Raw genomic sequence first — 12,540 nt, 5'->3', positions numbered from 1 at the left:
GTGTTATATTATAAATATAGACACATTTATTACAAGGCCTTTGTAACATCGACCATAGCAAAGAATCACAATAATACTAAAGTAAACCAACACATGACAATCAATACAATATATATATATATATATACACAAGACCGAGGGGTCTAAGGAGTTAGGAGCACGTAATATGTAGACCACCTGGATGGGGAGGAAAACAGGCAGTGCAAGTAATCATTAGGCCCAGTTCGACATCTGAAATACACCTAACTAGGAGGAAGTCCAAGCCCTACGAAGAGAGGAGCCTTATGCTCAAAAGTACCTGCACACGCTGGTGCCAATGGACAAAAGAGGGTCTCTTCAAGGATATCAGGCAGTTTAGGAAGGTGAATGAAGCGATGCAGAACAAGTCCCCACTACTCAAGCAAGGCCTCCACTTGTGGACAGAGGCAGGATGAGAGTGCGGGATAGAGTTGCTATTTCGCAACAGCAGTAGAAAAGAAATGGGCTCCTGCGCAAGGGGCCACCGGTTGGGGTATGGACTACTCACCGGTTCCCGACGCAGGCAGACCCAGACTTCTCCAGTTCAGTTCACGATGCTGGCAGGTTCTGCTGCGATCATCAGGACGTCTCGGCACTGTGTAGATTCTGTGTAGCAGGATGTAGGGTCGAGGGTGTCCCAAATGCAGCAGACGTGCACAGGTTGTTACCACAGCAGGGCAACACGGCAACCGCGTTTACTCTGGTCCGGGCGCACTCATCTCACTTCAGACCTGGGAATGCCAAGTGTACGAAATTCGGTGTGAGGGTGCCGCGGACGCAGATCAAGCAGTTGACCAAGTTTCGAGGGCTTCCCCGAAACGGCGGCGCAGTGACAGAGCAAAGCATCCTGCGTAAGATAGTCAGCCCACTGGTTGGCCCAGGGACACTTCCGAAGAGGCTTACTTGCAGGGTTTGATGAAGGTGCCGGGAATAGTTAATCCCACTATTCCAATGGGTCGAAGCGCCTTCGCAGACCTTCTAGGACGATCAGATGCAGAGGGGCCTCGCCGGACAACAGCGGCCCATTGTGCCAAACCTCCAGCGGGTCACCAGCGGTTCCTCGACTCAGCTTCTGGTTGCAGGATACTTAGCTCCTTATCCCTTGTGCGGTGTGAACTCAGGAGATCAACATGGTAGTGGTGTTTTCAGCCTCCTCTTATCCAAAGTTCCCCTTGCGCTAAAACGGAGAGGACCCAATGGGAGATCTGCTCACAAACGCTCACACCATACGTGGACCTATCACGGACCACAGTGGTCCCAGGCATTCAGGTCACTCCAGACTCTCTCGCACCCAGGATGTGTATTGGGAACAGACATCCCAGCCCACATTCTGGAGGCACACACAAGGCATGCAGAAGCCCTCGAAAGTTTTGGGGTTTCGCGGGAAAGTGCATGACCAAATAAGGACTGCCCCGGGTCGGCTCGACCTGGGGGAAGGTGAAGGGGCAAGACGGTCAGCGGACAGGACAAAGAACCTCGTGGCATGGCCATTTTGGGAGCCAGGCCACCTCTTCGTGCCAAACGCGGTAAGCGCGGATAACATGGCAAAAAGGGTTCAAAACACAAAAGAATACGATAGCTGCCACCAGTCCTGTCCGTGACATACTTGCACAGTTCATAATATGTCCAGCGAGAGTTTCTAGGGCCTTTGGAATGACTAGAGACCCAAGAGCGCGGTAATGCAAGTTACGGTGCACTCTTGTTTCATGTTGCATAAAAGCTGCAACATGAGGAAAGGACTAAGGGAAACGAAGTCTCCCAGTACTGACTGTCTTAAGGGCAGGTCAGTTTCCCCATAAGAATTGAGCGAAAGCCCAGAGGAGTGCGGCGGAAGGCTGCGCTTCTCTGGCAAAGTCTAGATCAGGGTGTAAAACAGCAGCAAAATGTTTGGGGGTTGCCACATGGAGGGAAAATTACATACAATATGAAATCTCTCCTAACAGTCCTCAGTCCTGGGTATTGCATATTTGTCTAGGGGGGTCATTGTGTTTTTTTCACCTTAACCTTTGCTCTTGACCACAGAGGCGTGGGGCCGCGTTGTATCCCCTGGATGTGTGTTAACTTGAATAGAGTTGACCAGACGGTACATCCTGCAGCCCTTCACCCCACTGTAATATTATGCTTGTAACTGGAAATCCTTTTAGCACCTCAAAGCCTCCGGCCTTTGCATGCGCGGTACAAATGTCAAAATAAATAAACCCTAATCATACTTTCCTATATCACACAGTTAACATACTTGTTACTGTAATTCTTATAGTTTAGGGCACTTAGTAAGCTCTCAATTTCATTCACTAATACCTTTTCAAACATCAAAGTATTCCACACCTGTAAAAAATCTTGCAAATCAGTAAGAAAAGAGTAACATAGACAATAATGTAACAAGGATGCAAACCCGTAGTTACCCCATTACAAACTAGAATCTTGACAAACCACATGAAAGAAATGAAATAGAACTCGTGTCTGGCAGTCATAGCATCCGAAATGACGGCTCCAGGAAACTGTTATCTGTGTGCTATAGGCTAGGGAGAGGAATGCGTGATAGCTCAGGGCGCAGCCATGGTCTGTCGCTCCCTCTCCCCTGGACAGGCTGCAGCTGATTAATTGTTTCGAACACATGGCCGAAGCACTATTCATGTAAGTGCCCAGAAAAGAGGGTCACACTGCAAAACTGCTTACCACCAAGTGCTAAGGTACCCCAAACACATCAGTGTTGGGGCCCCAGAATGTGAGCAGAATGTCCCCTCTGTCCTGAGTGCAGCAATCATGCCTCTAGGATACAAACATCCAGCCCTTGTATGTTATATGTTAAGTCAGATCATAAAATGTGTGGAGCATGAAAGCAATTATTTAATGGACTTATTTGCCAGACTTGTGTGTCAAATGAATCCACCTGCTATTAAGTGTCATGCTGTAAGTTGCAAGATTCGTTGTGGTGGACTGGCCTATAGGGAACTCTGGAGATTTCCTGGTGGGTCTCTGCACCCTGGGCCTCTTTTGTGTGGTAGTTTCAAATTGTCGCATTGGAAAAGCATTGTGCTTGCTGAAAATGTGTCACATGGGGCCACTTTGAACATTATGTCCAGGGCCTCTTTTAGTTCCCAGTCCACCCCGGTAATGTCAGCAAGTGGGCAATGAGGGCCGAGGGACCAGGCAAGGACACCTCTTTGTACGTCGGGACTCTGGCTCTTTGAAAGGCTGGTGCTGGCATGACCGGCCAATGAAACGGGACTGGCCAAAGGCAAAATGCAGGCTAGTTAGGGAAGTGCGGCTTTTTGCCACTCACCAGCTCACCCAGCCTGCTCAGTCTGTGCGCTTGACCGGGGCTTCGCTGCTCCGATCAAGTTAAAGGCGCCCGTGCATACGTGTGTGTGTGTGGAACTGTTCAGAAAGGGGACATTTATGGGCTTGCCATTCTGGAGAGCTATATGGAGCCATTCAACGTTATATCAATATATAAGGCGTCTGCTTCATTTTTTGTTGTGTCTTTAGTTGAAGAAAATCACATGATACATACTCTACAGCAATTACACAATATTATACACAGTATAAAACCTCATCTTAAAATACATATAACCATTATGAAAGCAAATTAACATAAATAACATAAATAAGGAAGGGGAAGATTATTACATACTAGTTTCATTGAAGTGGGCGGAGTATCTAAGATAACCTTTACCCGCATCCAGATATAAGCCACCGAGGTTACTACTAACGATTCTGCACCATAAACCATGCTCCAAAACTGAACAGACTTGTATGTCAGAAATTTGGAGTAACCTCTCTCAAAATTTGATCTGAGGGCATTGCATTGCATTAGTACATGGCGGGATGTTGCTACTTGTAATTTACATTGCCGGCATAGACACTCTTCCCACAGTACCCCCTTCCAGGCACCAGCATTCTCTAAAACGTGTCATAAATTCAGGCGAAAGTATAAAATAAAATGTATTAATGCAGGAGTGAGCAGTTTTGTTAGATAAGTGTGGGGGATATCCCTGAACATGCCCTTCTTGTTTTTGCCAAGTGGGCCAGAAACTGTATACAGTCGTAATCCTTGGATTTCGCTCCTACATTGTGCAGTGAAAGGGCCCCTTCCGACTCCAGCAAGCAAGGGAAACCAATCTCCATATACCGATACCAAGTACTGCGCGAGCACCGCTCAGCATGTCTAACTACTCAAACTCAGAAGTGAAGGACGGTTAGCCCCTGCAGTATTAATTTTTACTCGCAGCTTACATGCTGAGGTTTTCCAGAGAGACATTCATGACTGTAGTCCTAATTCAAGTCTAATGACCTCCACCGGTACTGCCCCAGGAAGCGCCACATTTTATGGATCCACGTAACTGCCTTCTCATGGAGTATGTCGAGAGCATACAGAATGCCAGGGATAACAGAAATCTTATAGGCGTTCACCTTGCCTTTGATGGAGCGCCCTCCACAGTTATAAACGGCACCTTTAATAGCAAGCCATTAAGATTAAGCCTTTACAGGAATAACGTTGGTAAGCTAGGTAAAGGAAGGTGTAGCCTTAATTTAAAAACCCAAGTACTTGTATTCCGTTATTTTCTCCAAACGTACACCTCACAAGCTCCATTTATAGGTGGCTCCACCGCAAGCCCTTTTAACAATGGTCATAATTTTACTTTTGGTAGGGTTCACACATTTAGTCAACATAGGATTGTAGCTCATGTAAAGAATGCTGTAGACCCACCGCCGTCCTATCATGGATGACAGTGTCATCCGCATACGTTAAGCATAGTATGTTCTCGCTCCCATAGCGGGGCTGGAAATTATGTGCAGTCCCCAATGCCAGAGCAAGATCGGCAACATTTAAGTTGAAAAGAAGGGGTGCGAGAACGCACCTCTGCTTACGCCCAGTATTTGTGAGAAAGGACATAGACAACGTACCATCCTGCGACAACCTTACCCCAACACTGGTGTCGCTATGGAGCAATTTGATAAGGTACAGTAGAGACGGGTAGAGACCCCACTTTTCCAACTTGACACAAAGTTTTAATCTAAGTACACTATCAAACGCTGTCTGCTTCTAAGTCAAAGGCATCACAGCAATCAACAGATGGGTAGAGGAGCATTCCAATGATCCATTGCTCTTCTTGACAGTGCATTTACAACCGGGTTATAAAACATAAGAAATTGTGATTCCTTACTAATGAAGATTTGATTCTTTGCGCCACATTAGTGAAAGGAACAATAAGCAACTTACCTCCAGTAAAGTATTTTCTGATGGATACGTCTGCAGATTACTCAACTGGTGTTAATTGGTTAAGTCGTGTATCCCAAACCTCAGATGCCCTAGTGATGGGGGTCCGATAGCGCCATATAAGAGATAACAGTCAACAAATATAAAAGTGAACTAAAAGGATTCACTAGTTATGGATCTAAGTGTCTGCTTTTGCAAGTAAAAAGGGCTTAATGTTAGTCTACAGGCTCATGCCGTATCTTTATGGGGAGCCGACAACGCTTCCAGCATGCATTCCTGACGGCCAGGCTCCCTGTTAGACCTGGTGCCCACAACGCATATTTTAGAAAATCAAGGCTACGAATATTTATGAAGACGAGGAACCTCCTGGAAGACTTCTGTATTAGTATTGAGATTATTTTCGACCCGAATTTATTCTCCAGATAGGCAACAATGTGACAAACGCAATGATCAAGCAAAAACATATCAAAGAAAAATAGCGCTTCTAATTCTAATAATAATAATAAGTATTATAATCACGTTTGTATATAAAGCTTCATAACTGCTTAACCCCACCGCAGTCCAAGAATAGACAGTAAATGTACCTATTTTAATGGTTCTCAACGTATTGGTCACAGAAAAGTGAAGGGCGGGGTTGATTGAGCTGTGACTTAAATCTCTTTTCTGGAGGCTGCATGCAGCGGTCTGAGCGGAGTGTTTAACTCACTGGCTTACTTAATGAGCTGCACCCCAACCTTCACCTTGGGCAACCTGTATAGCACAATGGGTTAGCAAGCCCATTATGGATATTTGTGCCTAACTCAAGTCACACATTTGAATTCTTGCAGTCTCATTTTTCCATGTTCAACAAAATGTTCCATTGTTAAGTTCGAAAACACAAACATTTACAAATGACATTACTTAGATAAGCACTATGTTAAACTATAAAACGAATCCTACACTTAGTCTAAAGTAATCAGTTGCTATTTTCATGGAGGGCCACAGTAAGACTATGTTGATTTATTCATGCATTTATTACAGGCTCACTTCAGATCCACATTTAAATCTGACCAAATGAAGGCTATCCGACACCAAAAGTAATTGATAGTTTGGTGTTCCCTACACTTGTTATTTTCCAATTAGAAGACAGAACTATCCAAGTGGAATTTTTATGGAACGTTTATCCCACACACTTCAGACAAGGAGCTTTGCATGTAGCCCTATTGCTCTTTAAAAACTCTTATCCACTCCATATGCCATGTTTCAAGCTCCCAGAAGCCTTTGAATGTGGCTAAAGGGACATAAATACCAATAATTAAATTGATAGCAATGAGCATAGGCAAAAGTATCAAATGAACTGGAACATCGGAGGACATCTTCACCAATGGGATTCCCTTTAAAATGTCCAGAAGCACCTACCTCATACTTTCGATAATTAACAAGCAAGGCAAGGAGGACAACAGTGTCATAACCATGCTCTCTCCGACTTGGAGTATTTGACAGAATCTGCGGAGGGAAAGCAGAAGAAAATTATAGTATAAAAACTAAACAATCACTTAACAAACTATTACAATTCAATTGTCTTACTTCCACAGCAATAAAGAACAACTGCAAATCAAACATACAGTGTACATTTTCTAAGTGGTTCATTCATTTAGTTTGTGGGATCATAACAACGAAAAAGGTAAACAAACTAACAGCCGGATTTATTTTTCATTTTCATTGATATTTTACTTCATTTTTCATTTCAGTGCCATTTTTTCAACAATGCTTACCTTGTTGCAAAAAAATAAAATCCAGATAGGTCAGATGTGTAATTACTGCACGACGATGACCCGGCCCATGCGTCCATTCGGTGCTGGCTTTTGGAAAGTTATCAATTGGGTATGACAAAAGCAAAGGAAATCCAAGACAAGTCTAATGCGAGGTGTAGCCCCCGCTAATATAGTCTGATTCCCCTGCTATCCTTTCCATCAGTATTTTAGCGGATTTTATGGCATTATGAACTCGTTTTTTGTGCATGAAACAGAACTTTTTTCCTAGCACACAGTGGCCAAGTTTCAATTTCAAACAGGTTTAATATTTCTTAGAGTGCTGTCGCAAAGCAAGCACCCTGAGTTCCATCTATCTGCCCTTTTACAAATACAGTCCCATAAAAGGCGGCACTTGAACAGCTTTACAGTATTTTGCAATGGCTGCAGGTTACGTAGCATGGACATTGGTTGTGCCTCATAAAATGTGCTCTACCAATTAATTTGTGTTGAAATAACTTGGGTTAAAAGCAATAGCACACAGACCTGTGTGCAATTTGGCAATTGCAAGTTTCCTTCAATTTCGCACTATATATTACCTATTTCAGCTAAAGTGGCAAGGTTTTGTTAAGAAGCAAATGGCAAATTATCAGCGAGGAATCCATGCGAATAGGTAAGGGTGACCTAAAAATGTGCAAAAACTAAATTACTTTATTCTTTGCAACTTGATAAAAATAAATCTTTAAAAATACTATTTAAAACACATTTGCTCATCTTTTGCAGCACATTTCATGGGAGTATGGAACATTCATTTTGAAAATTGATAATCCTGAACAACTTTTTTCTTTTTTTCCCCAGTTATGGATTTTATTGAAATCTCGAACTTATTAACATCAACATAGCCTTTACTCTGAGAACAGACACTTCATTTCTTATTTTCTCCTCAACAATTCCCCCAAATAATAATAGTAAATAAGGTTAACAAATAATATTAAATCATAATGAAAACAATAATAATTGGTTCCGCTCATTGTCCCAAAGTACTTGTATGCATCCCAAACTGTGCCTTGGTTGAACCTTCTTTTTTTAGTCGTGCCCATCTCTCCCAAAAGTCTCCACCCTCTTAAAGTACATTAGTTTTGTAATAGGTGCTTCAGAGTCTGTTGTCTAAAAGTGCATAGGTCTCCCGGTTATGATAAAAAACAATCACACCTCCAATGATCCAATTAGGGCACAACTAGGTACGTCCGGACCAATGTATACTAAAGCAGTTCAAACTATTGCTCAACAGAATAAAAAACCATTTGGTCAGTCGCGACAAAATGGTCTCCATCATTAGCAAACAAAGGATACTCAGGAGGAGACCTGCTCATTGATCTCTTGGAACACCCGGGGATTCATGCACTTATTCCACGAATCATGTCAAAAAATAGACAATCATTTTGTTATCTGCTTACAAGAGACTTGGTTGTGTGAACTCCCTTTCAGAAATGGGTACACTAATTACCTAAATCCTGCCGGGAAGAATTTGACAGGCCAGCCATTTTCTGGATTGGTAACGATGCAAAAGAACAACACTGGATGGAAGGTAGAGAAATCGATAAACCCAAATCTATTCGTCCAAGCAACAACATTGCAATGTACCAGACAAGGACCACTATTGAATAAACGGCTATTGATTATAAATACCTACTAGAACCCCGCAAATATCTCGTCTGAGCAATTAATAAGTTCAGTCATGGTAGTTGTTGACGAATGTATGTTGGATTTCAACGATCCTATGATAATTATCTGTGGAGATCTTAATTACTCATGGGTAGATGGTAATGGGTTAGTAAAAAAGTCTGACTTTTTGAAAACAACCCTGAAATTAGATCAAGAAGAGAGGTGGAAACAAGAACTGAAGAACAGGAATTGTTCAATGTTGAACAGAACTACAAGAGGAGACATTCCTGCAGCATAAACTTGGAATACAAATCAGAGCCACAAAACATTGGACTACGTATGGGCCTCAGGAAATCTGCATTCAAAAATAGTCCAGCTAACAACTATTGAAGCACTCAATAGCAATCATGACGCTTTAAAATTAACTTGGTTAATGAGCCATGGGAATTCTACAATGAAATATTCAGCAAATGTAGAAATAAACCAACGACTGAACAGATTAAGGATCAGGGCCAGTCAAATTTCAATGCTGAATACAACAATGTTTATTAATGAAACATCTACGTCTGATATGAACTATGCTCCGCTATTAGCCCAGTTTATAACAACTCGAAGCTGGAAGAATAGAGGAAATCAGACAAAATAAGAATCCCTTCAGTGTGCAAGTGTGTGATGCAAAAAAGAATCTACACAAAGACATAAAACTGCTGAGACAAACCAGCTTAGTCAGCCGTGTGGATGCAATCAAGAAAAGGCGTCAGAAGTATCGGAACTTGTTAAACGCATTTTCCTATCAACGTGATCAAGAAAGAGATGAATACATACTTTGACTTTTAGTAAAGAACGATAGTCGACAAATGTGGTCAATAATAAATGATGGAGTTGCAAATCAAAGTGCAGCAATGACCAATATAATAAATGCCAATGATTGGTTCTGCCATTTTTCCGAAGTTGTTGACTCTGCAGAAGAGGATGATGACAAAAAGGAGAAAAACTCTGGAAAGCTACTCAAAGAGTGGAATGTATGTGAAACAACGCAAGACATACTAGTCGCAATTCAAAATTTAAACAACTCAAGAGCAGCTGGCCCAGACGGCATAACTGACATCATGCTAAAAACACACAAAAACAAGTGGGCACTATTTATAACAGCTCTATTTCAGCGAATTGCAACCAAAAATGAACTTCCAATCTCATGGCTAACAGCTGTGATAATACCAATCTTCAAAAAGGGCGATCGGGATAATCCATCCAATTACTGCCCGATTGCCCAACTGGACACAATTGGGAAGATTTTTGCTGCTTGCTTACAAAAAAACTTGCTCAATGGGCGACAGACGCTTCAATTGTCAATGTGAGACAAACGGGGTTCACAAAAGTCGTGGGCACAGAATTGAATTTAATTCTTCTCAATGTATTGAAATTGGAAGCCTTGAAACGAGGAAGTAAACTCTTTCTTGCCTTTGTGGATCTGAGGCAAGCATTTGACACAATCAACAGAAGGTTATTATGGGAGAAATTGCAAAGATGGTCTTGCCCGAATTATCTTCTTGATCCCCTGAAGGCCCTCCATACAAACACGACAATATGTGTCTGATTGAATGCCCAAGGTGATCTGTCAGACGAAATAACAACTAAGAAAGGAGTAAAACAAGGGTGTCCACTGGCTGCTCTACTCTTTAAACTATTTATCTCTGATCTGCCAGTAGCACTGGAAGCAACTAACTAATTTCCAACACGGATAAACGGGCAGCACATCAGCTGGGTCATATATCCAGATGACATTGTGTAAATAGACACAACCCAAATAGGGCTCAAACGATTACTCTCAAATCTGCATATGACATGCATTACTTACCGTAAAAGCATTTCTGATGGTTGTATCTGCTTAGATTCACATGCTGTGAACATGGTCTGACATCCAGTGGTTACTGCGGAGTATTGCATCTTGTCTTTAGAGAATCGAAAGGGGACGTTGAAATGGGCGGGCCTGTAACACCCTACGTGACGTGTAGTGTACCCAAAATCCCTCACGCGTCGAGGTCCCTCCGATTGTATTTTTCCTGCCAAGAGGGAGCCTTATGACTATCGTGAGTGAGTACAGAAAAGAGAGAGAAAGTGGCAAGATGTCTATGTTCGTTCCATCCGAGTGGGGAGGAAGGGTGGGCGCATGTGAATCTAAGCAGATACAACTATCAGAAATGCTTTTACGGTAAGTAATGCAGGTCTTCTGATGTTTGTTAATCTGCTTAGAATCACATGCTGTGCATAGACTAGCGAGCAGTACCCGGAGTTGGAGGTGGGTTGTGAAAAGGAACAGTAGTGAAAAGATGTCTTAGTACTGCCTGTGCCGCCCGAGAATCAGACCTAAAATGAGTGTCTACCCAATAGTGTTTTGTAAAGGTGTGTACAGAACTCCAGGTTGCCTCTTTGCAAATAGATTCGAGGGGAACATTTGCAATGAATGCTATGGATGTCCCAGTGCCTCGAGTGGAATGTTCTCTAGGCTTGAAGGGCAGCTCTCTCTTAGCAAGAGTGGAGCAGAGTGTAATGCATTTGACAATCCATCTAGAGATAGTGGATTTGGAGACTGCGTCTCCTTCTCTTCCTGCCACCACCAAAACGAAAAACTGATTAGTCTTTCTAAGTGGTTGAGTTCTTTCCATGTATCATACCCAATGTAAGGACATGTTGAATGATAATAGTACTTACCTTCTACTAGATAGAGATCCAACTGCCCAAATCAGGGTTATAATTGAGGACTGTGTAAATAAAGCATTTGACAATGATTGGATCAATGTTAAAACAAGGTCCTTTCTACTGAAAAAGTATCCAATAATGCCAGTCCTGTATGGACTTCCAAAGATTCACAAAAATCAACTTCATCCCCAGTTAAGACCGATCGTGGAGGGTACTGATAGCATTCTAGACCCACTGTCCAAATATGTGGACAGGATTTTACAACCTCTGGTTCAACTAATACCAACCTATTTGAGAGTTAGCACAGACTTCCTCTTGAATATCAAAGAGATCACTTGTTTGTCATCAGAATGTATTTTATTTTCAATGGACGTATGGAGCCTATACACCTCTATCCCACATCAGGAGGGGATCGAAGCTGTAGAATGGCTTCTGTTACAATCTCAAAATGTGAAATGTGATCCTCAGTTAGTGTTGGAATTTATCACAATTATCCTGCACAACAGTTATTTTCGTTATCAAGGACAGTATTTTGCACAAGTGTCTGGAACATCGATGGGGTCAGCAATGGCCCCTGCATATGCAAACATTTACATGTACTGGTTTGAACAACGGATTGTATTGGATGTAATTGAATGGTATACTAAAATTGTGGTTTGGAAAAGGTATATTGATGACATTTTATGGGGTCAGGTGTGGCTCCACAAGTGAACTAGAAGAGTTTTTTGACTACCTGAACAATGTACATTCACGTATTAAATTTACCTTGGAGATTGGCGACCCAAAATGACACTTCCTAGACGTTGAGTTGGAAATTGTCAACAATCAAATTAGAACCTCATTATTTCACAAACCAACTGATGTCAACAGCTTACTGCATTACGCGAGTTTTCATCCGAAACCAATGATGTCAAGTTTACTGTATAGTCAGATCTTACGTCTCAAAAGAATAATCACAGACTCAGATGATTTCCAAGGGGAATACGATGTTTTGACCGATAAATTTACCTACAGAGGATACCCTAAAGTTATCCTAGAGCAAGCACAAACTAGGGCTCTCCCCATCACAAGGGAACAACTTCTCACTCCAAAACCTAAGAAAGAGTCAGCCTCGATTTTACACATTTCAAAGTACTCGAGACAAAGTTTTCACATAAAAAGAATTTTACAGAAACATTGGTCTATTCTACACCATGACCCGACGTT

The 12,540-nt window shown here is 42.2% G+C and overlaps 1 protein-coding gene across 2 annotated transcripts in view; it reads right to left on the bottom strand.

Moving 5' to 3' along the window:
• ARMH3 (armadillo like helical domain containing 3) overlaps positions 1-12,540 on the bottom strand; it is a 1,518,639-nt gene that overhangs the window by 1,113,829 nt on the left and 392,270 nt on the right. For both annotated transcript variants that reach the window (XM_069611618.1, XM_069611619.1), the window contains one exon: positions 6,638-6,724. In XM_069611618.1, the coding sequence (XP_069467719.1) occupies positions 6,638-6,724 (87 nt within the window). The remainder of the gene's footprint in view (positions 1-6,637; positions 6,725-12,540) is intronic.

Source organism: Ambystoma mexicanum, chromosome 8 (genome assembly GCF_040938575.1).
Source record: "Ambystoma mexicanum isolate Mex_15411 chromosome 8, UKY_AmexF1_1, whole genome shotgun sequence".
Lineage (NCBI taxonomy): Eukaryota > Metazoa > Chordata > Amphibia > Caudata > Ambystomatidae > Ambystoma > Ambystoma mexicanum.
The sequence above is the reverse complement of the archived record's forward strand: the minus strand, read 5'-3'. Positions and strand labels throughout refer to the sequence as shown.